The sequence below is a fragment of the Poecilia mexicana genome, unplaced genomic scaffold (assembly GCF_051168715.1).
Source record: "Poecilia mexicana isolate PSO_F unplaced genomic scaffold, ASM5116871v1 scaffold_21, whole genome shotgun sequence".
Taxonomy (NCBI): Eukaryota; Metazoa; Chordata; class Actinopteri; order Cyprinodontiformes; family Poeciliidae; genus Poecilia; species Poecilia mexicana.
This window is the reverse complement of record NW_028263390.1, coordinates 18111717-18137699: the sequence shown is the minus strand read 5'-3', so window position 1 is coordinate 18137699 and position 25983 is coordinate 18111717. Positions and strand designations below refer to the sequence as shown.

The window sequence follows — 25983 nt, the reverse complement described above, 5'->3', positions numbered from 1 at the left end:
GTCTCAAGACCTTTGTGGTAAAAAAATTCACTCAAAAAGGTAAATAAGTAAACTTGTATAAAATATAATAATGCATTTATTATAAATAGACTTGAAAGATTATTTAAACATTATTTCCTTATTGTATGAAGATGAAAAGGTTTATAAATTGAAGAATCCTGGATGTGCACAAAGCAGATAAACTGTAGAACTTTAAGACATTTACTTTTCCATTATGGTTTTCTGTGTTTTGTAGAAATTTCAGTACAGTCTCCAGCTTCGAAGATGCACATTTCTTTGTTTGACATTGCTTTGATGGTCTGTCATTTGTTGAGTCATTCCAAACCTCGTATAAAACCCTGATTGATTTCTTTGAAATAATCTGCTGCTAAGGGCCACAGTGCTTTTATCGCCAGGCCTCTAATGTCTACGAGTCTTTTGCTACAATTAAAGGTTTGCTTTTCTAGCTGCTTTAAGGCATGTAATAATCTTTTGGAGAGAAAATTACTCTTTAAATTTAGACAAAAAGTTGTACCAAGAAAACAACTTGTGGACCTAAAGAAAGGCGGTTTGCAAAGGTTTTTTCAGAGAAGTGGTAAATGGACAAGAAAAAAAAAGAGAAAGAGATTAGTCTTTTTATAGTCATATCACTGGCAAGAAATAAAGAGCCTAAAGTATAATTATTACATTTTTATGAACTTTGTATTTCTAATTTGTTTATTTAAGAAAGATTCAAATTAGGCGGATTTCGTCAATTTGCATTAACGGTAAGTTATTCATGCTCAAAACGAGGACAGGTCCAAGGCAGGAAATGTATTAAGAGTCAGATTCAGTTTCAAACAATACAATGACGTCAACAAGATTAGAATAGTGTGTCAGTAATTACCATGAGATAGTTGTTTTCTTGTCCTAAATAGATACATCACTGACACATGACATACAATCCATAAGACGACATAATTGGTTTGTTACTCCATTGATGCACTTCATTATCAATTAAGACAATGTTCTGAACAATATGCACCCAGAGAGCCATGCTCCGTGTAAATCCCGGTGTAAGAACAGATAAGTCAGCCGGAGTTCCTTATCTGCTGAAGGCCCCTTCCTGTCCGCTCTGATCCAGTTGGGTGTATTAATTTAAAATACTTGATCACAAGCTGGTTTCTCACGTATTTTTTGTTCCATTTTCACTTAGAAAAGGATTCACACACCAGTAAGATTGTGCAAATATTTGTATTTGCACAATTACTTGTTATATATCCTATAAAGTTTCATCCAACACATTCTCCCCTCCCCCCAAAGTTATTCTTTCAAACAACAAAACTGTCTCACCTTACATCCAGTTGTGATGTCGTGGCCCCAGTGGTTGGGCGCACAACGGTCACACCTCTCACCAATTGTGTTGGGAGGACAGATGCACTGTCCAGTATTCGCATCACAGTTGTTTCCCACATGACTGCACTGGCAAGCTGTGGGAGGGAAGGACAACAGCAGACGTATCAGTGAGGATTTGAAAAGACGAATGTGAGAGATTCTGGAGAAGTCACAAAACGTTTTTTTTTTCTTTTTTTTTATATCAGGGCTCCAGTTTATTCATGCGAAAAGTTTACTGTATTACTTCCATCAAATTCAACAATATTGCAGTTTCAAGATCAGAGAAGCTGCCATTCACCCACTGATTGGGTAAGTGGAAACAGCTGTCCTAATTAACAATAAGAAACAGGTGTGATGACTGGCAAGCTGGGAAGCTGCATGAATGAAAACTTAACTGAAAAGCAAAAATGTCAAAGATGAAAGAACTGATACATGGACTGCAAAAAATAACATTTATCACCTATTCTAACATTATTGCCCATTTCTCTGGACTACTTGCGGGTTTTTCATTTTACAGTCTTCCTGTTTTGCTCTAAAAACAACACCAGGCAGAAAAACAATCATCTTTGTTGTAAGGCAGTGGTTTACCTTCATGAAGTGGTTTACACAAAGTCTGACAGCTCAGACTGTTTGAGCGTTTTCTAGCAGCTCTTCATTTCACCTTAAGACTGGTAATGTTTGGATTAAGTTGAATGTAATTTTGCCTTTCATTAAGCTAAAGGAACAACACAATTATATTAGTTTTACTCAGAATTGACTTTCTTCATTAATCCCAATAAAATTCGATGACCAGGAATTTCTAATACTGATGCACATTTTGTTATTTTTTTAAGGCTACATACTGTAATGACAGCCATGTTTAACCACCTGAAACAAACTGAACCAGACATTTGATATGTTCACTTCTAAATGAACATATCAAATGTTCAAACTCTGTGCAAACTTGAATATTTTGGGAACAAATTGCTCAGAAACATGTATTGTATTACTGCAGCATTAGTGATGCAACAATCATCATATGTACATTTTTAATTAAAATCACATTTTTTACTCCATTCTATTTTTACAAATTATACTCCAAGATTTTCTCTGCCGTTTTAACTCCAAGGGACGAATTTTATCTTCACATAAAATACAAGCTTAAGGTTTGATGATTGGGTGACGATGACAAGATGTCCAACACTACAATAGTATTTTTAAGGTAGATGATGGATTGGGAGGATGATTTTAGTTTGTCTTGCTTTGTAGAGGCTTTCTATACATGAAAGCCTTGCATAGTCAAAATTTGGATTTAAGATAACTTCTACAAACTTTAAAGCAATGTTGAAAGTATATCATCATAAAAATCAATTCACGGAAGGTAATATTTTTGTGGGTAAACACAACAACAACAAATATTTTTACTCTTTTTTTTTGGAAGATTACTCAAGTTTTCATCTTACGTGTGCAGCCACCCTCCTGGAAGTTGAAGAATCCTCTTGAGCATCGGTCACATTTAGGCCCAGTGACGCCAGGCTGACAGCGACACTGACCCGTTTTGTCACAGTCAAATGACTTTGAGCCGAATGAGTTGCAGTGACACGGGATACACACCCCGCCTGTCGTAACGCCGTGAGTTTGAGGCTGGGGAAAAAAAAAAAAAAAAGGTTGGAGGTTGAAAGCAAAACAGGCAAAACGTAGCAAAGAAAAATTCTTTCAGAGAAGTAAACAAGTTCACTTGATATGGAAGACATTTTTAAACACATGTGTAAAGAATAAGTTAAAAAAGCTAAAATATGCTAATTTTACACTCTTAACATGTGCTTTCTTGTCTTCCATCTCCATACCGAAGTGGCTTTAGCAATTAAAACAACAAAGCAAACCGCTGGTTAAGATTGTTCAAGGAACAGAAACATTAACACCACACGGCACACGGAAAGATGCTGTTTAAGCTACTAGAAATCAGGAAGCGTTCATTACCATCAAGTCACACATTTATTAAAAATAATGCTTTTTACCACAAGATTAGTCCACATATTTCTACAGCTCATTTTTCCACACAAGTTAAAAAGCGAAACACCCATGCTGCTTCAAACACATCCACTGCCATCCACATTCAGGGTGTGTTACCCCTGTCTGAGGTCTGTACGCTCCCCTGGGACAACCCCCTGTTGTGCGGGAGGTTCCCCCCCACCTCTGCTGCACAGTTCCCAGGGGAACACGCTCTACGGGGCGCCGTGTCTCCCGCCTCTCGTAATCTAGGCGACGAAGGTCACAGCGTCGGCCCATGAAGCCGGGGCGGCAGATGCAGCGGCCCTCTGTGTCGCAGCGCTGAGAGATGGAGCCATAAGGACTGCAGCGACAGGGCATACACTCCTGCAGCTCAGCATCCCACCAGCAGTTAGGCTGGACCAATCAAAAGCCAGTTTGATGGATGGAAGGTGGGCAAAGGATTGACGACAATAAGCGAGGAGTCAAAGTAAAATCAAGAGAGTGAAGTGAGGATTACCTAAAGAGAATTAAATAGTAAAAGCAGCACAATTTCCACAGCACCCATCATAGAAACAGCAAAAACTACAGCAGAAATATCTACAAAGGTTTGTGTCTGAGGCTGTTACAGTAAGAAGTCGGTGATGGTAAAACTGTGTAGATACAACAGCAAAACAATTACAAACATCTGTTTCTGTGACTAAATATCTAGTGCTTTGCAGAAAAAAAGAAAGAAAAACAACTAAAAAATAAATTTATGCAGGATTACTTGCAGTTTCAAATAGTGAGAAGGTGATTGTACTTCTTTTTTTGATAAGTGAACTCCATTCCTAAGCACCACTAGATGATGGTAACAACTCTCTTTAGTGCAACCACCATTACTAACAGAAGACTACTGAACGATGGGCTTCCAGATGAACCAAAGAAATGTTGAAAGCAATTAAAAAGAAATTATTTTCTGTGAAATGTTGATGCATTCTTTGGTTTGTTCAAGCAACAGTCCAGTCTGAGTGAGACTGGCAGCAGATAAAAAGACAGCTGATGGGAGAGAAGCAAAGTTGATCTATTTTAATCCTCTTGAGCTTTCAGTCTGTCTGTTGGAACATACTGGGCTTGAAACTTTTGGCCGCCTTTTGGAAACTTAGGAATTAAGGTAAACAACCACATTTTGCTATATTAAGAATGCTACTCAAACTAATTATGGAAATTGCTAACACAGAATGCTACAGAACTGTCAAGCTCGTTATTACTTTTGAAAATAGTGAAACCTCGTTTTACAGAAATTCCTCTCACACATAGAGACTTGTGACCTCTGGCTTAAATAATTAATGGTTGTTCAAAGGAGAAATGCTAGAAAAATATTTTGAATGCTGTTTTGTATCCACAACTATGATCAGTGCATCTCTTTCCCAATGCATTGGTCAAGTAAATATAAGAAAAACGAAAGCTTACCATGCACTTATCGCACTGCCGTCCAATCACATGTTCTCGGCATTGGCACTGACCATTCTCCTTGTTGCAAACTTCTGATACGGAACCATTGGTGTGGCACTGACAGGCTGCAAATGAAAGAGAAAATATATATATATGAATATTAAACAGCAACATAAGTTCTGGGCTGATTCCTCTCACAGTATTAAGGTTTCCACATTCTTCATATAAAGTGCTGAAATCGGCTCTTATTGACGTAGAAGCGTTTTGAAAATTGCATCATTTTGTCCGTAAAAAGGTATGATGGAAATCGCAACAGCCTTTTCCATGGAGGAGGCCGTCTGCAGAAAAGTATGGTGCTCTCTCTGTCTCCGTCAAAGCAAAACAGAGGATGCGTCCGAGAAGTATGTGGGAGCCTTTGGCTTGGGTTTTTCCCAGTCCAGACAAAGTGTAGGCATAGTGTAACAGAAGGTTTAGTCACTCAAATGTTACAGCACCAATAATGTAACACTGGAGTAGATTCAGTAGAGGTGGCACATGCTGTATGTATTGATTTTATCTCTAGCAATGAGAAAAATATTGATGTTAATATTTGCCTCAATAGAATCAATTGTCTACAGAATCCATGAATCTTTAGTTCTAATTCCAAAATCTCTTAAAAGCTGTTTTTACCAAAACATTTTTGACCATTTTGGGAGTAAATAGCCTAAATATTACATGCATTTACTAATACACATGCAGAAAATATTTTTCTGTTCCTTTGCTGTCCCCCTGTATTTTATTATCACTTCTTGGGTGAAGAATTAAAAATAACATTGACTTGAAACCAAATAGGCTTAATCAACAAAAGAGTCATGCAAGGTTATGCAGAAGAAGGCTAAGAAAGTAAGACTTATTTGTTAAGATGTAGAATGTAAGGCAGATGCACAACAAGCACCTATCTTTGTTAACCTGCCAGATGGTTTATTACTAAATAACAGAACAAAATGTTTTCCAAGCTGAAAAAAATCTTGAGAGCAAACACTGAAAATAAATGTATAACACAAGAGAAAGTCACATTTTATCCCACAACAAGGCTTACAATATAGCGACTCACAATAGAGTCCAGATGGTGCTTAAAAGGTGGCGCTAGGGGAGTGTAAGACACATAGACCAGCATCTACCTGCACTTTTTGCTGCATATGTTTGTGTTTATGTGCACACATGTATACCTTTTCATCAATGATGAATAGGTACACATGCGTGGGAGGGCATGCGTGTCCTTGGGAAGACTGTATTTGTGTTTCTGGGCATCGGTATGTATTTGTGCAGACATCTGTGGCGAGCTAACGCTTTTCTTTCCAAACGCACAATCACATTCGTCCTTCTGCCTGCTCTTCATTTAAGATGAAGCAACAGCAGGAGGCACAACAGACTAGTACCCATGTGTGTCCTTGCTGTGTGATATGGTGTGTGGCACGAATTTTATTACAAAGTGTATACATAGTGTTCTTTTGTGTGTGCCTGTGTGTGTGTACTCATCTATGCTTTTAATGGCTTTTGCAGCAGATGGGAGCTGTGATGTTGGAGCTTTTAATTGTGTATCTGAGGGGTTGATTGGCGTATGTAGGTGTGATTTTTCATCAGCTGGGATTTAAGCTCAAAGTTTGAAAAAACAAGAAGTCATGCAGAGTATGATAATTAGACTTTACGACGAAGACTGTGTGGGAATGTGTCTTGGTACTCTAAAACTTGTAAAATTACAAATTAAATAGGCGACAATGAAAGTGAATTTCATGCAGCACTGTTCCAGAGACATGAGAGTCCTCTAATGGCTGCAATCAACTGAATGTTATGTTTAGTGCCGTCACTCTTTACCAGGTCTTTAGTTCTCCCTTGACACAAGATAAAAACTAAAGTTCCTTCTCCATTGTAATGTCTCACCTGTAGTGGTTAATGTCTGGTTTGGCTCTAGCCAAGTCGTGTGTGTTTCCATTAGCAGTGTGTTCCTCACTATTGTCCGTGTGAATATGGGCAAGTCATTTACGGAGGCACTCAGCAGTGGAGGACCATGAAGTTGTGGTTTTGATGGACTCAAACTCAGTGTTTTATTTTTTCTTAAAGACAAACAGTCAGAAATGTCAAGTAGTTAAGGTTAAACCACAAAATGATGTTAAATCTCTACTTTCACCTGGGTGCCACCTTGGCTGACTCAAATAAAACCCAGAAATTTAGTTTTGTCTTACAGAAATTCATTGCTGGCCCACATCTGTTCTGGTCAGACAAATCTGACCAGAACAGACTTTGTTAAAACCGGTCAAGCCCGTGGAGAATGGGCTTTACTTCTCTCTCCATGACCTACAAAACCACTTTCAGTCTGGATACAATCAGGCCTCTTCTCCACTCTTACGCTGCATTCACACTATTTTCTGTGAATTCTGGGGTTTTGAAAAGTTTGTTGAGGTGGTCTCAATGTGAGGAGATGAAGGAGATTTTGTGGAACAACTAGTCCTGCCATACTGCATCTTTAAAGTGAGTTTTTGATGCGTGTGAATGACGGGTACTGGATCAAGGATGTGGAACTGACAACGTTCTGCTGCATCATGACAAGGTACATAACTTCTGATGGGATCTTGTTTTGATGTAAATATTTGCTTCCTGACTCCGCTTGTCCTTTCATGTGGTCTTATAATTATTAGTCAAATTAATCAGAGAGCACAAACTGTAAATTTCACTTTCAGCTTTAAGCATCTGGCATGCCATGACAGAGAATCTTAATTACTATAAGGTAGTTTGAGATTAAGTAATATTAATATTGGAACATTGCAGCAAAATGTTTGAGTGTTGCATTAGTATGTATGTGCAGGATTAGATATGCAGGATGCATGGTGTGTGCAAACTGTGGTGGAATTTGACATGTAGATATATTGAAATAATGCTGATCATTTGTGTATGCTACACTGTCAACTGGACTGAAGATATTCTTATTCAAATGTACTTTTTCATATTTTTTTTATATTATTGTATTATTTTCATTGGGTTTTTTTTACATGCAGTGTTGAATTAATTAACAAAAATGTGATCTCAAACAAACCGAGTTTTAGATAAGTCATGTTTTATTATTTCAACCTTTTCATGCATGAATTACGATCCTTTGTGTCAAGATTTTTTCCATTTTTTTATTTTCTTAAGGCATAAAAAAGGTAAGAAAATTTTTTTTGTAAAAAAAATAAAAAATAAAACATATTTTGTTTTTAGGTGATCAATTGTAATTTTCTCCAAGTACAAAGTTGTTCTTTGAAAAATATATCAGTAGTATTGTTCTTTAGGGGTTATCTAATGTCACAATATTTTTTTTTACCTGCAAGAGTCATCTGCAGTAGAAAGAGGGACCGGGTCGTTTGTCGGCCATATTGGAGTTAACAAAAATAATTTCTTGCATTTGCAGCTGATGGCCATTAGTTGATAGTGTATTTCATGATGCATTAGTGTCCACTTCAGTGGTCTGCGTGCATTTATAACATAAAAATCCACAAGAAGCACAAGAAAATAGCTTTTAGACAGCTGTCCACTGTAGTGACCGCTATGCATGAAAAGGTTAAGGTATTTTTCCAAGTGTCTAAAGCATTCCTGCATGAACATTTAAAATAATGTACTAAATATTCATGTTATTTAAACCACCTCTAAATATAAAACCATACAGGTGCAATTACTTTACTGGAACTACCGTCTTTCCCTTTTCTTTGCACTTATTTAAAAATTTCCTTTTTATAGTCTTCAACTTGGCATAGTAGTATAGTTTTAATTTTTTACCTTGTAAATTATCTGATTAATAACTTTGTGAAGGGCATGTGTAATTTAACAATATTATGTATAGGATTACGCATGTGTTCCATACTAACATGGTTACAAATGCTGTATTTCTGTATCTAAAATATTTGACCTTTGCATGTGAATTGCTGTCTGTCTATATTATATTTTGACTGGTGAACACAACCTGTATCTCAGTACAGGTTGGCATTTTTATTATTGAGCGTAATATTTTTCTATCTGAATGTCAAAGTCATCATTTGACAGTCAGAAACTAAGAAACAAAAAATAGCTTTCCTATTTTTTCAGCTTAAATGCTGAAACCATTTCCAAAACTTTTAGTGTGCATTATTGAGTTACAACAGATCCACTTACTTCTAGTGAATAGGGAACATAACAGCAATCCACCACAATTTTCAAATGATTTTTTTTTTTCTTGTGTGAAAAATACTTGAAGATCTTCATTTCTTTGAATTTACTCACCAGACAAATTGCTTGGCAGTCAGATTTACTCCAAAACATCAAACATTTTTCTTTTACTTTTTCAAAGGGATTTAAACTGAACCATTATCCGCCCAGTTTGGAGTAAGCAAAAATGGACAACGGCGACAGCTCTGATGTACAAAGAATGAAAAGCATGAAAAGGATTTTCTCATTCTAATAGCACACAAATGGACTCAGCCTGAACTCTTCTGCTTCACTCAATAAAATTCATTAAGACTCGGAGTGATGGGTAGAGAGAAGCAGGCTGAGAGAGAGCTGTTGTCTTTTAATAATTCTTGGTGGTCTTCTGTCATTCGTACAGGATCAATAACCCTCCGTCTCAAAGACGCAAGCAGCTGATCAGTACTGAAGGAGAGCAATAGATCAGGCTGATTAATCAATATCCATTTAGGTGGGTGGAGAGGGGAAACAACTACAGAACAATGAACTATCAAATGCACATTAATACCCTTTGTCAGGCTGTCTGGCTGCTTTTGTGCAGCCCTGACATACTTTTCTGTCTGTTTATCACTCTGTCTGTCTGTTTCTCGGTGTAAGCTTTCTGTCTTGCTACCCGTGCTTCTGGTTTTGTCAACAAAGCGAGCTTTAATGAAGAGCTTTGTGAAGAAGTGCCATCTGAACATTTGTATTTTCTGCCTCCTCTCTCTGCCTTGCTGTCCCTCCTCCCTTTTTATCTTTTTTCTCCCAGGTATAGTTTCTTATTCTCACTTTTAAGCACAGCTGGCAGTCGGCGGGCCGCTCCGACATCACACCTCCTACTGGCACAGCTGCTACTTGACACACACTCACAACCACACTCCAGATGGTGTACCATCGACTCGATGTTTTAGTGAGACTATTAAAGGTATCATTTAAATAATTTGAGCTAAGTTTCTTAAGGACAAAGTGCTCTTCAGTGCAACACCCCTGCTGAGATACAAAAGCTACACTGCTGGCACGCTTTGCAAAAACACAAAAAGGAAGAATATCTGATGCTAATTATATTTTCTGTCTCTGACAACATGCAAGTGTCTTTCTGATTACAGGTTCTTTAAAAAGCATCTTAAAACTGGTTTACAGTATCAAGACAAACTGCTCAGTCAGAATGTTAACATTCACTCATTTAGTGTCAATGTGCTGGGGTTTGATCTCTGAGAATTAGAATTAGTGATTACTGTGCAGTCACTTTTTCATTTGACAGAACTAAAAATAAGCAAGAAAAAAAAAGACTTTTTTTTGCAGAGAACTGTGATACAAATCCAATTAACTTCTGATTTGAATTTTATAATAAATACTTAATATGCACATAAAAACCCCTATTTTACTGTTTTAATTATTCAGTAAGAACAGGACATTCCCACTGTGAAGGAGAATATATTCTCCAATTATGAGACAACTGACGGGTAATGTGAGCAACCTCTGCCTGTTTTGATAAAAATGTTCAGCTTCAAATGCATTTTTGACTTTCTTCTAAGTTGTTCCAGTCCTTTTTATTTCGACCATGCCGTTTCTTTAGCTTGTCGAGAAACGTGTCTTATGGACAACATGTGGAAATATAATGCATTTGTGAAATGTATAGACTGAAGTGTGAGTGTCACTTGTGGTGCACTCCTGTTTAATTACCTTTTGAATTCGATTTTTTCCCCTGAACATTTGAAAATTCAAAGTACAGTGACTTACTCCAAGTGGTCAAATCAATATTATATGGATTAATCAGTAAGTAACTTGGACTCCTTCCAATTGATGCAGCCCCAAAGCATTGACCTTGCTGCGACTTGTTAATCATCAGCTCAGACAGAGTGTCTGCATAGAGTAGTGTGAGATTAAGCCTGTTAGTGGGGTCATTCCTGCAACTTTTGAGTAGCAATTGCATATATTCCCTAGCAGCAGTGCATATGTGCAGAATGTTTACATAGAATAAATAGTAACAAGAGATAATTCTATAAGTAACCACACTTTTGCATAAAACCATGCTATGCCTTCTTGTTTCCCATGTCCAACAATCAATGCGGAAAATACAGGCAGAACATTTCATTGTGCAATATTAATAAGCCAATTGTCAGTGATGTCCTACATTAACAGATGCCTGTAATGAGATTCAGTCCATGTTTAGACTGAAGAAATTTGTTATTACTACAACCAAAACCTCTTCCACTGTAGATTTTGTAAAATATTTCCCACATTGGAAAGTTGAGTTAAAAGCCTTCAAAGGGCTACGCTAACACTATGATCAGGTTTCTAACATTTTTTTGTGTTCTTGGCCCAAACAAATCAAAATATGATGAGAATAGTACCCAAACGATATATTTAAAATGCAATTCCCGCAATGCAATTTGTTAGGTCTAAGAATACTTACGTTGGCAGTTTTTTAATGTCATGGCATCCCCATAGTAGCCTTCAGCGCAGCTGTCACAAGTCACACCACCGTAACCTTGACGACACCTCAAACACTGGCCTGTGATCGCATCGCAGCTATTGGGTATGGAGAGGTCCAGATTGCCATTGCAAGAGCAGGGTTGGCAGGATCCTCCGGGTACAGTAGGCTGGCCGTAGTACCCATTGGAACAGCTAGGTGGCAGAAAGAATGAATGAGGTTCAGTACAACCAGCTATAAAACATCAATAATCTTCAATGGTAGAATGGGTTTGGCTACTTTTGGTTAGATAAAGTGAGAGATGCTGCAATTAGAGTGGCAAACAAGCTAATAAATGCCGTCTTTACTGCTTTGCCTCTGTTTTACTAAAGCAGAAATTTGGATTTGTAGCATGTAGAATTTCAAATATTTATAGGATGACCTCAAACACAAATGCCTAATATGCCTGCTTTGCATCGGTTGTCAGCTAGTGAAGCATTTTCGTTGCTATGAAAGGATAAATTGAAAATTATAAATATTCAAGTACAGTTCAAATGATGGTTTCTATTGTTCTTGTTGTTTTGGCTGCCACACACAGCAAAAACATAGCTTGTCCAATAATAAAGTGTAGAACATCTTTAAAATTTACATTGAAAAAAAAAGTACGTTTCCTTTTCTGTAAGCAACAGGAGAGAAGTGATGTGATGTAATAAGTGAGAGCAATTTAAAATATCTCAAGACCTAATCGTCGGTTCGACTTGTTGCTTCTAAGTTGTGGCAATCAGGTAGTTTCCTGTTATTTTCTTTTTTCTTTTTCCATTGAAAGGACCAGCGCTGCTATATTCCCTGAAAGCACAAGTTTTCTCCACTTTTATGTAGCAATTACATTTGAAAATATAGTTTTCCTAAGCTTTCAAGTCTGCAATGAAATTGACTGCCACTCTTATGAATCTAACAACATAAAATTACTTTTAGATTTCAGCTTGAAAAGTTAGTATACAGCATCAAAATTATTGTTTACTTTGGGTTGCTGTGTCAGTGTGACGAACATCCATGTCTCAAAATAAAAAAAAAGACTTCTTATTCAAGTATCATTAGAAAGGAACCAAGCAACAGCACCTCTGAAGTTCAGCTTGACCACAGTAAAAAGCCTCATTGCAGTGCTTGTTTTTTTTTATCAGTGGCATTAAATGGCGTCTGATTTTCTGACTCATTCCACACTATAAATGAGTGATTTGAAGCTGGGAGGAGAATGTGCTCCTTGAGATCTGAAGCTGTTGTTCCCAACCAGAAAAAAAGTGAAATCCTCCCTCCGAGCTCAGAGTCGGCTTTTGTCTTGTTGTTTTTTGTTCAGGAGTGAGTGGAGAGTGGATGTTGAAAGGACTTCATATCTAGTAATGTGGCCATTGTTGTGGTTTGACAAAAATCCAAGCTCTGGTTATTTGGCTCAATTTTTTGTCTTCGTCTCAAGACCAAACGAAAGGTTGAGTTTCTCTACGGAGATAACGGAAAGCTCAGAGTTTAGTTTCTGGTGTTTTACATAAGGGAACCAGTTTGAGAGTGGTTTGGAAATCAAGGATGTCTGTTTTTTTTTTTTTTCTCTCCTAACTCCTGTACTCCGTGGATTCATAGAAGGTTATTGCCATGTTGCCATGTTATCCACGTTTTTCATCCTTACTATGTGATTTTGAGTCCTGTATGGCTCTTAAACTGGTTAGAAATGCAATGACAAAAACCCAGAAAACAATATGAGTTCATAATACTGAGAGGTATTTGGTTTGCCCTCATCCTTCCTTTCCCTCTGTTCATCTCAGTGCAATGCAACTTCCAGATGACTCCATCATGTGCAAATCTATGATATACTTGCAAGGTCAGAAAATTTTTGACACAAGGAATGTCACCTGGAAAAAACTATTTGACACAACAGTAAATTTACTTACAGCAAAAGATAAAACCAACTATGGATCTTGTCTTGATTTGTTTCAAGATTTGTATTAAGACATTTCACATTTTCTAGTGTGTGGTCATTTGTGAAGAGTGAGATTTTCCTTCTGTAAAAGTTGATACCTCTGCAATTCTCACTAAAGAACAAAAATGCTCAAAAATACTCTAAATAAAATAATATGCATGTCGCTTAATTTTGTTTCTAAACAGAAACAGCATTCTACTTTGGTGGTGTCCAAAGTACTAGAATATAATGAACTGCAGAGGAGCTAATTCAGCCATTTGAATCTACTTTGTTAGAGCAGAGACACATCCAGAACAAGAAAGACACCAAAGACACTCAAGTGTGAAATTAGAATCTAATTCTGTAAAGTTGTTTTTGTAAAATAAATCTTTTTGGCATCATCTGTCAAAGAAAGAAAATAAAAACAAAAATATCACAAGTAAAATGTTAGGACTTTTGATCTAAAGAAAAAAGAAAAGGTGTTTATTGTCAAACCAGAACAAGATTTTATGTTTTGCTTTTCCAGGTTCTTCATATGAATAATAATCAGAGGATCTTCAGATGTGGGAAAACGTATTAACCTTAGAGTGCACCGCAGGGACAAGAGCCACTAAAACCAAATAAAGAGCCTTCGCTGAAATAAAGCTCTACATGTTGAAAAGGGGAATCAAGATGAAAGAAGAGGAAGAAGGATAGAGAAAGGCAGCAAAGTGAGAGTGAGAGAAAGGCAAGTGAGAAGGAGAGGGGAGGAAAGGTCTTCGCATTGAAAAGAGAATTGAATTCAGAGAAGAGGGAAAAGAAAGAGAGAAAGAGTCAAGAGGAGCAAACCGTTATTACCACTGACCCTCCTTGGTACTCAATAGAACTGGTTTATTAGTTTGTGTGTTTGTGTGTGTGTGTGTGTGTGTACGCATGTTGCCGGAGTGTGTCTACATGCGAGTGTTTAGTGTGTTTAGTGTGTGCCGTGTCAGAAGTACATCTTCCCAATCAAGTGGCAAACTCGACTGGAATCAATCAAATTTTTCGAGGAGGACGGACCATGAGGTGAAGTGCATGTGTTTGTTTGGAGTCTTTTTTGTGATATGAATTCCCACATTTTGCTCTGTTCTCTTCAATTGAATTATATCAGTACGTTGATTAAGTGGGTATCCATGTCTAGCTGCAGTGTGTAGTGAAGGTACAGAGGAAATTAAACGCCTGTTTGTGTCCATCAGAGTGGCAAATAAAAAATAAAAAGGGCAGTACAAACACGAAACTAGAAAAATTAACTATTTTAAATGGGTCATTTAACATTTAACAAAATGCTAAGTGGAATATTTTTGACCATTTTAGGGATGTTTTACTTTGAAAAATGCCTGCAACAAATTCATGTAATTTTAATCATCGAAATTCGTCAAAAACAAATATCTCTGCTGTGTATCAGTCATCAGTTTCCCTGCGCACTCGCATGGCTGTCATATAAGGAGGTTTGCAAAGGGCTATTGTTGGAACTGGAAATCCCTTTCTTTGGCAACAGGCAAAACTCTGGGCCCTAATTTTAGTAATCAGCTTCTTCGCTCAAGTACTGGAATAGCACTTTATGCTTATTGCAACTATATTGTTTCTAAAACTTGAACTATCGGAGCCAAACTGTCATTAACAGATGAAATTATTTTGGTCAGATCTTTAGGAATAACCCAGGCAGGAACCACCAACACTTTAGGATAAAGTAGGACATCTTGTTTGTTTATAGTTGGAAGTCGACTGTTTAGTGAATCGAGAACTTGATTCAATACCATACACTATATAGATATATCTTATTTGTGTTATTAAGAGGAGCAAAGGAGATGAATGTTTCCCTTTCCAGTTATCACTCGCATTTTTAAAAGCAGTTAGTTAAATAATAAGCTGCAAATATAATCACAAACATTAGCAAAAGTAGCTGTGTTATCAACAGCTACTTGGCACTGGGTCAGACCAAATTCATTTGTACTAATTGAAATACCTCATGAGCAGGAGCATTTAGATTCTTGCCAGACCCTGAAAAGCAGCTTATGACTCTCGGAGTGTTTTAGCATACAATATGCTGGGGCTTGCAAGGGCTCTGTTTTAAATGGATGTTTATGGACAGAAAATTGAAAAGCAGAACCACTTAGCAGTGAGTGGATAGTCTATTAGCATGGGATGAATAGAGTGGCCATTTTGCTACAGCCCATAATACAGACAAATTGCCATATTACAATTAATTACCACAAACAATAACAAAAACAGCACAGATAATGAAGCAGAATAGCAGGTGGAAGGTATCAATCAGACTAGTAGAACAAAAACAACAACTGCTGATTACCTCCTTATACTGCTATTAGTTAGTAATATTTCATTTAACAGCTCCTATAGAGAACATAAAAATTTATATAGACAAACTTGGCATTGAAGAGGAATATATTAGATTGGCCTTATGTCAGTACTAGATCATATTGGCTGTATGCTGGATGGAAACGTTGTGGCAAAGGATAAAAATGGAGTGAGTCAGAGTGCCACTCAGCAACAAATGAGGTTTATAAAAAGACTAAAAGATGGACAGAGAAATTCTGCACTGGGCAGCATGGCAAGGCGAAGCATGCAGACTATGTGGCACCAAATATAAACAGCCTGGGTATTTGCAGCTGTAGTTTTACAGAACACAGAGATTCAGGCTCAACATTCACAATGTTGGAGATTAAGTCAGGCAATAATCAGCAACAGTGACGCATCACATTTACCCAGCTTATGAAAATGTTTCATCTTCTTAAGTTAATATGGAAACAGACACATTGAATAATAACTACTTCTGAAAAACCTCAGAAATGTACACTTCAGTGATAAAAAACAGAAAAATCCTGGCAGGTGGATGGGCATACAAGGATTCCCAAGAAATCACAGCTTTAGTTCTAGTAATAAACTTAAGAATCCAATCTCCCTGTCTGATGGTGGGCAACATGGAGTGCATTCATTTGAATTAGGAAGGCTATAAAAGGGAAAGCAAAGACTGCAGACACTATACACAGCAAATGGGGGTTATTTTAAATAGTGGGTAAGCTGCATGATGGTTTGTGCAGTCAGGTTGAAGCAGACATTCAGTCACTGACCAACTGAAAAATTATTACTTTAAAGACTGTTAGACCAAAGGATCTAAGGATGACCTCTTGATGAACTCATATGAACCGTTATTACAGAATAAACATGTTCTCTGGAATCTGTCCAAATATCATCTGTGTTTAACACAACTTTTTAGAGACTGATGATAGAACATTTTTCAAGAGCAGGATGGAAACAAAAACATTTGAATTGTCAAATATAATTGTTGATTTCAGGCTTAACGCTCAGTAGTAAGGATGCTAGCTGTTAACAGGTGTTACATCCTGATATTCAATCCAGGACAGAGGTATGGCAGATCAAAATATGTTGGTTTAGAAGAGGGGGAAAAAAATCTCTGGATTATTTGACCCAGAACAAAATGATAATTTACCAAGGTTTTAGCTTAGGCCTGAGAGGTTGCAGTCCTTTTTTTTTTTTTTTTTTTTTTTTTTTTGCTTTTTCATTTTTAAAATCTTATCACAAAATTGTTTAAAACGACGTAAACAGGTTTTTTTCTTTGTCTGATTTCCTCAGTTTGATACTCAAAAAGCAAAAAGAGACCATTTACACTGACTCCATCATCACATGACAGTCCAGCCTGACATTTTAACAAGAATACCATCCAATGAGAGAGACTTCTCATTAGTGTTGAGCTGCTTAAAAAGCCAGCAGCTAATGGTACAGACATGTCACTCAACTACAGTAATAAAATGTGCAATGGGTAGACAGCCGGATGGACAATGAGACAAAGTCCTGAATACAGTTAATGAACAGCACATTCCATTTTCATTTTGCAACACCTCACTACCAGATTGAATTCCTGCCCAAATTGACCGTTTCTGAACTGAAAAGAGTAACAGCTTCCATTTTGCTGCATATCTTTTAATGAATTCAGTTAGATCTTAAAACTTAACGGGTATCTAGTTGATCCAGATAACAGGTTAATGACAGCTAAGTTGCAAAAGAAGATTTTTTTTTTCCATTTAATAATTTAACGATGGCATGTTTTGAGTGTAAAATGTGTTTTACCTGTCGCATCTCGGCCCTGTATATCCAGGCCGACACCGGTCACAGAGCAGCTCTCCTTTGTCACCAAGGTGGCATGTGGGGCTGAAGCTGTTGTGGTTTCCACGGTGGCGTAATTGTTGTTGAAGTTGTTGTTGAAGTCGATAGCGTTGTTCCAAAGTGGGGAGAGGCAGGTGGAAGAGGAGGAAGAGAAGAGATAGGCGAGTTAAGGCCATTGCTTGTCACCTCGCTGACACACCTGCGTCCCTGCTTTCACTTTGTAGTTCCTTTTGTTCTGCTCTCGCACATAACAAGCATTTATTCCTTACAAACTGCAAAACAAGGACTACATCTGAACATTTAAAACACTGGCCTCACTACAAACTATTGCCTAAACGAACTAAGAGACAGGAAACCAAAGTAACGTGATAGTCGGTTGCCCCCTGCTCCGTCTCCCTCCCACTTCCATAAACTAAAGATAGTTCAGCTGGCTTGGGTTCCAGGCTCCAGACTGACTCACTAGATGACGAGCTGGCTCATTACGAGCTGCTCACCGAGTTTCAGATAAGCTCTCTTGGCAAATGTACCTGCATAAACCATAACAAAATCCAAGTCTTTATATAAAAATCTGATTCTTTATATAGATGACCAATTTCACTAAACTATATTTCTCACTATATCAGCTAGGCATACATTATCATTGTGCCTGCTCTGTGTTAAATACCAGCATTTTTGAGGTAATAGTTAAAAGAAAAATACAAAAAGACTTGACAGGATTCTGTTTTGTATCTGTTAACCTTAAATTATATTCAAATGTCAGCAACTTCTTGCAAACGTTTTTCCCATTTTTTTGTGCTATGAAATACAATTCAATGCTTATTTGGATGTCATAAGGTAAACCAAGACAATGAGTTACATTATTAGGACTAGTAAGAGAAAAACACATCGCATCCTCATAGCATGAGGCTGCCACCACCACCAGGGTTTTCAAACTTTGACACTCACAACTGGTGGTACTTGTTGTGAGTGTTGTGAGTCCTCAGAAAACAAATTGTGTTATCTATAAGTTCAATTCATATAAAACTAGGAAGCTAGTGAACTGATGTGCGGACAGTGTTGGGACAGTGACATTTATGAATGGCAAAAAATGTGTTCAGCAATTTTAATGTAAACACCTAAAACACCTATTACATTCAAACAAATCAAGCTGATTCCTGAAGCCTAAAGTTATTTCTACTGATCACAGAACAGCAACAGTATTTTATCAGATGCTCATGAAAGCTTAGGTGAAAAATATTCAACTATTCTTTGAGCAACTCGTGTCAGTGAACAGACGAGGCTGGGTGGCTATTTTTAAGGGACTGGAAGGCATAGCACCTCACACTATTATTAACGGAAGAGGAACAGTCAGTTGTGTCTTTCTTTAGCTCGTAGCATCGTGGAAATGACGCGTCATTTGCTGCAAGAAAATTCTCAGCTGCTGCTAATAGTGTCTGTTTGTGGGGATGTGTGTGTCCGTTTTGCTGAGATCCGAAAGAGACGCTTGTTTCTTGTGTTTACCGCCACTCATTATTCAAACAGCAAAGAAAGTTAATATTGTCTTTGATTGGTAGGCTGTTTTGCCAGTAGCCACATTTAAAACCACAATTGATATTGCTTTACTTGTATTGACTTTGTGCATGTCAGAAAGACTGATTTGTGCCAAATTTACGTTGCACAACCTAAAATAGTTTGTTTCTCTAATACTGTTAACATCTGCAAACATGAAAATTATAGGATTACAAATTACAAGAGTTAACTGGAACACCCACCAAAGTTTAAATCTTCAATTTGGGAGGTAAACTCCAAGTTCAAAATCTAACAAACAAAAGAAAAAGGAAAAAGATAAAACGGGGACGTGCAGTCTAGCACAGAAGAACATCCCTCATTAAATGTCTATACGATAATGTTTAAATTGAATGTTAAATGCAAACAGAAAGAAAGTACAAAAAAAATTATTTAAACTCCTTTTTTTAGCTGGTACTCTGAAAAGAAGTCTCTCAAATCAAATCTTGTCTTTTCACAATCACAGTAAAATGCTTGTTCTTAATTGTTTTAATCATTTGAGAAACATTTCAATGTTGAGACCATTTGTGAGACTGAGTTATTGATGGTTATTCCTTCTGTTCAGACTATTGCAATAGTCGTTTCACCTGTTTGAATAAAACCTCCCCAGCTCTGTGAAGAATGATGCAGTGTTGACTAAAACTAACAGAAGAGTGCACAAAACTCCTCTTCTTACCTCCCTGCACTGGCTTCCTGTGCATTTGAGGATTACTTTCAAAGGGCTCCTATTATGGGTCCTCTATGGCCAATAGAAAACATGTTCATTACATTTTTTTTGCACAAAGTCATTCTCAGATAATGAGATTTTAGGGCCTCTTGTCACTTTAAATCCAAGTAAATCTTTGCTGGCCACGCCATCCAACTCAGCGTTTACACTCTCACTATATATATTTCAAAATAGCTGTAAACAGAATCACAATTATACAACAGTGCATGTTTGACTATGAGTCAGACCCAGAAACAGAAGAACTGGAACCTCCTTCACAACCATCTAGGAGGCAGCAGCTGTTTCTGGATGGTAAGTCAACAACAAAACACTTGTATCTTCCAGCGGCCATTGTACAGCAGTAAGACCAGCTGAAATGCACTAGAGCTCCGCTTGGGTATTTAGGTGAGAGGCTGGGCTAGGCTGGGGTTGCTAGGTAACGGAGCAGGCCCTATCAATTGTGATTTTAAGATCAGGAAATCTATGAAACTGCTTCTTTTCCACACACAGAAAAACATCAACTTATTTCCAGAAAATGGTTGAGAAACGCGTTTGTGAGTTTCAAACTTAGGCAGTGAGACAAAAAACTGTGACTCTGAGGCTTTGGACTGTCCCACTGTCTCTATGCTTAACAACCACAGAAATTTTTATTCACAAACCTTTGCTCAGTGTGTTTCTTGTTTTAATGATTTTTTTCTTTGCGGAGCACTTTGTGATGCATAAGTCTGTGAAATGTGCTATATAAATAAGATTTTTGACTTAATTTGCCCAACAGAACAGCATTTCAATAATTTGAAGCATCCGCCTGCTTCTTTTATGAACCGCAAAACCAAATACCTAACCTTATAAATGTCTCCAGCACCTATGAATAACTGTTGAGGTCAAATTCTTTTTTTATGAGGAATTTTCAAATTAAGCTTGAATTCATTCCTCTCAATTAAACTAAGCTGATGCTGGCATCCACAAAGATGCTTTAAGAACACAACCTTGTTCCAACCAGAGGTTCATTTTTTACCATGCAAGAAAATATGCCGGTTTTTGACGAGCGTGTAAATGCACACATCTTTACATCTGTGTTCCAAGTTGTTAAATTAGACAGTTGCCAATATGATACAAGGTACTGTAATTTAAGACAGCAGGAGGACAATGTGACTGGCTTCTCAAAGTATTATCAAATTATTTTTTTTTTTTGAATGTATTTTGCATTTCGTTTTGTGGATGCATTCTGACGATTCTAATGATGATGACATTTAGTCCCACAGCGATGATGCTTCTCGTCATACACTGCTCCACTCTTCCTGTGGTGATGATATTTTTACTATAATGTCACTACAATTATATTCCTACCCAGGATGATGAAGTCTTTATGTCACGATTGGAGATTATGAAGAGAAATATAAAAAAAAAAAAAAAAACAACAACAGAGAAGCAGAGAAGAGACAGCACAGACAGGCTGGTCACATTATTAACCCCTGGTTCTCCAGAACCTACTTGTTGCTGGGAAGATTAAGTGGGCAGGCACATGGCTGACAGTCCTGAGGTGTCCCATGGGTGGCGTTGCCGTAGTAACCAGGTAGGCAGGTGTCACAGTGGTGGCCAGTAGTATGGTGGGTGCAGTCCTAAAAAAAAAAGAAAAAAAAAAAAGACAAATCTTATATTTTAGAAAGATCAAGTTTTAGAAATTGTCTGTTTAATTTGCTTTAATACCAAAACAATAATGTAGTAAAACTTTACCAAAGTTTCTGCCTTAAATCAAACTGAATCCATAATTGGAGGAACTTGTCACGTCAATCAGTTTTTATTATTTTATACTTGATATTCTTTCAAAGGAAGAAATATACCAAGTTCATTGTGAATATCACAAATCATCAAGTTTACTACAAATGAGATGCACACCATGACTATGACTGGCTATGATTTGTCCATAAAATCTGAAAAACAAGCTGCACAAGTACAGTTTAAGTCTTTCCAGCAAAACATCACTGTAGGCAGCCTCGACCTTGTTTGGAGCATATTGCCTCAAGGCAGTTCCTCACCCAATAGATAAATCATTGAAAAGTTTACTAGTTTTGAAGGAGGGATTACAAAAAACAAAACAAAACAAAACAAAAAAAAAAACTGTTCAAAAGTAGCTTAATTGATTTTTTTCATCCATATATTCAACCTTATTATTTCCTTTGCAGAAATCGGTTTTCCAGTTATAACAACTTTCACAGTTTCAGCGACTGTGTGTGTGTGTGTGTTACCATGTCAACATGTTCCATTCATTTCTCACATTAAATGACCTTACACGACTGAAACACACCCTGACACATGCACACTGTGTTAACCTATAAGTCTGTGGCATCAGTCAGTCATTCATTCAGCTGGAGCTACAAATCACTGGTGTCAGTGGAGGTGTGCGTGGATGCATCTGGCTGCCTGTCTGTCACTGTGTGTACAGGTGGGACACGTGCACGTGTGATTGTAAGTGAGCGAATGTCAGACTGCGTGTGTGTGTGTGTGTGTGTACGTAAAAGATGGCCTCACAGACCGACTATCTTTCTCTGAATGTACGTCTCCCTTTGACACATCCTCCTCATTTATAATGAACCATAACATCGTAACGCAAACACACAAGTGCATGTGCGTGGACGTGTGTGTGGGTTTTTGTTCTCTGTGTGTGTTCACCACTGTGGGCTTCAGTGTGTGTGTATTCAGTGGAATGGGAACTGACAGAATCAGCCTAAGGCTGTGGGGAGAGTGGGGAGTGAATGTGTGGAAATCCACATGAGAGGGTAACATATACGTGTCTGTTGTACATATATTATGTATGAGTGTGTGTGTAAACAGTAGGAAAGTGCATCCCCATGCAGTTCCTCTAATGACAACTAGATGGCAGATCAATAAGAGCTCCAATTATGTTTTTCTTTAGGTTATGCACTTTTTGTTTCAAATATTGAAATACAGCACATAGAATAAAATAGTAGCTGATGATGTTTTAAGTGTCTGTCACTTCATGACTGACTTTGCTGAAGATTAATATCAGTTAAAATAAATATTAGACGAGTTGTAATTTAAGTGGCATGGTGGAAATTTTACTGCAAAACTGCTGAAAAACAGAGTTCCTTAAAAAAAAGGGCTAAAGACCCATTTATTTAGAGCTGCCTTTCATTAATAACAACTGGAACGTCATAAACTGTATTCTATTTTTAACCTGCCATCTATTTCTTTTATTTTACTGCAATTTAATGTTTTGCTTGTTTTTTTCTTCTTCTTCTTTATTTAAAAAAAATAAACACTTTGAATTGCCTTGTTGCTTAGACCTATACGCAACTGAAAATTTGCAGCATCACTTGAACAGTACTGTTTAAGGACACAATTAAATCTTATTTTATCGTAAGATATTCTGTGAGGAAGAATGAGTAAATATATTAGCTGGCAGAGATGTGCAAAGTTGGTGGAGAATACCCAAAAGACTTACAGCTGTAGTTGCAGGAAAAAAAACAAAACAAATGAATGCCCCACTTTGTAGATGCTAATTTATTTGCAAAGAATTTTGCTAACCTTTTACACTTTTCTTTTCGCTTAAATATGATCCATTTTGTGCTGCTCTATCATAGGAAATCCTTATGAAATGCATGAAAGTTTGTGTTTTCCAAACTTGGTGTTTAAATATGAAACGTTTGTAGGTTTGAGTAGGAGAGGGTGATGACCTTTTATAGTCCCGTGGCTCTTTTACAGACCTAAACTTTATATCCCAAACTTTTGGGGTTGCTCCTAAACAATGAGGAACATTTGCTAGGAAATTGCTACCAAATTATCTCTCATTTGTGTCCGTTAACAAAAGAAAACTTGAGCATAACAATCCTTTGCTTTTCTGTTGCATAATAAATACACAAAAATACAAGAGATGTTAAGTTTATTAATAACCTTACCAGGCAATGTCCTGTGAACTCATGGCAATCTGAGCTGTGTCTATGACAGCGGCATGGTTCACACATGCCGTTATACAGTTTGCCGTGGACTCGCCGAAAACCAGGACGGCACGTCTGAAACAAAACATTTCAAAAGTGAATTTGCAGTTTTATGTGCAGTTCAAGCCGTGTGTACGACTTGTGTGTTTACCTCACAGGATAATCCTCCATATCCAGGGGGACAGGCGCACTTTTCTACAGCTGATGCTCTCTTTCCAGTGGCCAAAGGATTTGCCACCTGCATTGAGAATGAGTGGAGCCTGCACAGAATACAAAAAAAGATGAAACAATGAAGCATATTTCTCTTGGCAATCCATCTACCAATGGCAATATAATAAAGCAGTTCTTTAGTCAGTTTAGTGTAAAAGCTTTTATGCTAATCTAAAAGCAATAAAAAAATGTTGCAAAAGAAAATCTCTGTTTGGAGACAATACTGAAGAACAGCTACAGACTTTATGAGCATCTTAATTTAGTAAAACTAATCATTTGTTTGCTCATCTGCATAGATGGAGGATGAACAAACCCAATTAGTAGCAGAATAAACTTCCTGCACACTGTGGGATTTATTGCAGGATTTTGTGCCTTGGCTTTAATCACCAGTACAATGATGCAGTATCCAAGATTAATTTTAATTGTTGGAAACTATTTGCTGTTTGATTAAAGTCTACTAACATACATTTTTACTGCCAGTTTAACAGGGTGAATGAGCTCATTTCTTTTATTAATGAAGAACTTCCTAGAAGAAGCTAATGCGCTCCTGTACTTCTGGTACAAAGAACTGAGCATGGTCAAGCATTCAAGAATGTAATTACAGATATAAACAGTCTCTTCTAAAACACACTAATGATGATCATGTATTTCATGTTATTATATGTTATTATTACACAATAACCGAGTGGGTGCTCTTCCGACCTGTAGACAGCGCTGGTTTCCGTGCTGTATGAGGCCCGCACCATTAAACTCGTCACGTTGGCCAGCACTAACAGGAAATCTCTCCTGCTGATCGTCTGTCCCGTCTCCGAAACCAGGAAGTTCTCAGGAAGGAGAACAACGTGTTTGGTGCTGGTAGACGACGGATACACTGGCTGGCCAAACCTGTTGTCTATAAGCTTCATTCCACCTCCCTGATGGAAAGAGAAACAGAAAATACAGCAGTCGCAAATGTACTTGGACGTTTCTCTGTGTCTGCTGTAAAATAGTCTCATTCTATTAGAGCTAGTCCTAAAGAAAAAAACAAACAGGGTGAATGATGTGTCATTAGGTAATGAGCTTCAGTTGCTATTGACATTCGGCATGGACTAAATGCAAATGAGCTGAGTCAAGACCTTGTATCTGACCATCTCTTGTTGACCATGGATCAATGGCATGTAGTAACTAACTGAGTGACAACAACCAATGGGGGAGGAGGGAGCAATTACACCAATAAGCCATTAAAGAAAACCTATTTAATGGAAAAAAGGAGGAGTAGGTCATAGCAGAGAAAGCAGCTGCAGGAGTGAAAGATGCAAAGACAGCAGTACGTTGCTCCAGAAAAAAAACAGTTTTAAACAAAATCTAGGACTGCTTTTCTTCCAGATGTTGATTTTACACTATATTAATTTGAAATTCCATTATTTCAGATTATTCAGTTACGTGTGACGCAATTGTTCACAGAGAAATCCACATTTGGTCATTAGATCCAAACAGTAGTCCCTAATTTCAATGCATTCATTAAAAGCAAAACTCTGATTTCCAGCTCTTCATTCAGCAAGCTAGCTAAGGTAAGGACAAAACTACATTTAAAAGTAAATGTAGCATGTTCTTTAGCTCAACTCTTTGAATCTATTCCTTTCACGTGGCTAATCGTCATTAAAAGTGGTTAATTTTGACTATTACATGATCAACAGTTATCTCAGTTTATTGCAAACGGCCCGTTTCTTTTTAACTCGTCATCTTGAAAGCAACTTTAAGGGGGCAATTGATAAAAATCATCCTTATGCTAATTCTACAGAAGACTTGAGCATAATGAAATAAGACAAAAATCAAAGCAAGAGAGAGAGAAAAGAATCAACACCATAGAGCTTGTATCAGATATGCAGAGTAAACAGTGATGGTAAAAAAAACAGAAAAACATGAGACAAAAGGCTGATGAAGAGATGGTTAAGAGGGGGGAAAGTTGGCTGACGGTGTGTAGGTGGTTCATCACTGAAGAGGCTTTTTGTTGACAACAAGACCGATACTTGTCCTCTTCTCCTCCTCCTTCCATTCCATCCGCACTGACATGGCTTTAAATAACAAGCTCACTGTTTTG

The 25983-nt window shown here is 37.4% G+C and overlaps 1 protein-coding gene across 8 annotated transcripts in view; it reads right to left on the bottom strand.

The window, feature by feature from the left end:
• Window positions 1–25983, bottom strand: part of lama2 (laminin, alpha 2) — a 157220-nt gene that overhangs the window by 55665 nt on the left and 75572 nt on the right. For 5 of the 8 annotated variants that reach the window (XM_088002062.1, XM_088002064.1, XM_088002063.1 and 2 more), the window contains exons 16-25: window positions 24606–24817; window positions 23845–23953; window positions 23655–23768; window positions 21229–21356; window positions 17451–17537; window positions 11381–11592; window positions 4774–4880; window positions 3463–3738; window positions 2796–2976; window positions 1312–1448 (exon numbers count right to left, since the gene is read on the bottom strand). In XM_088002062.1, coding sequence (XP_087858188.1) covers window positions 1312–1448; window positions 2796–2976; window positions 3463–3738; window positions 4774–4880; window positions 11381–11592; window positions 17451–17537; window positions 21229–21356; window positions 23655–23768; window positions 23845–23953; window positions 24606–24817 — 1563 coding nt within the window. The remainder of the gene's footprint in view (window positions 1–1311; window positions 1449–2795; window positions 2977–3462; window positions 3739–4773; window positions 4881–11380; window positions 11593–17450; window positions 17538–21228; window positions 21357–23654; window positions 23769–23844; window positions 23954–24605; window positions 24818–25983) is intronic. The other 3 variants (XM_088002066.1, XM_088002067.1, XM_088002068.1) reach the window with 1 other exon arrangement.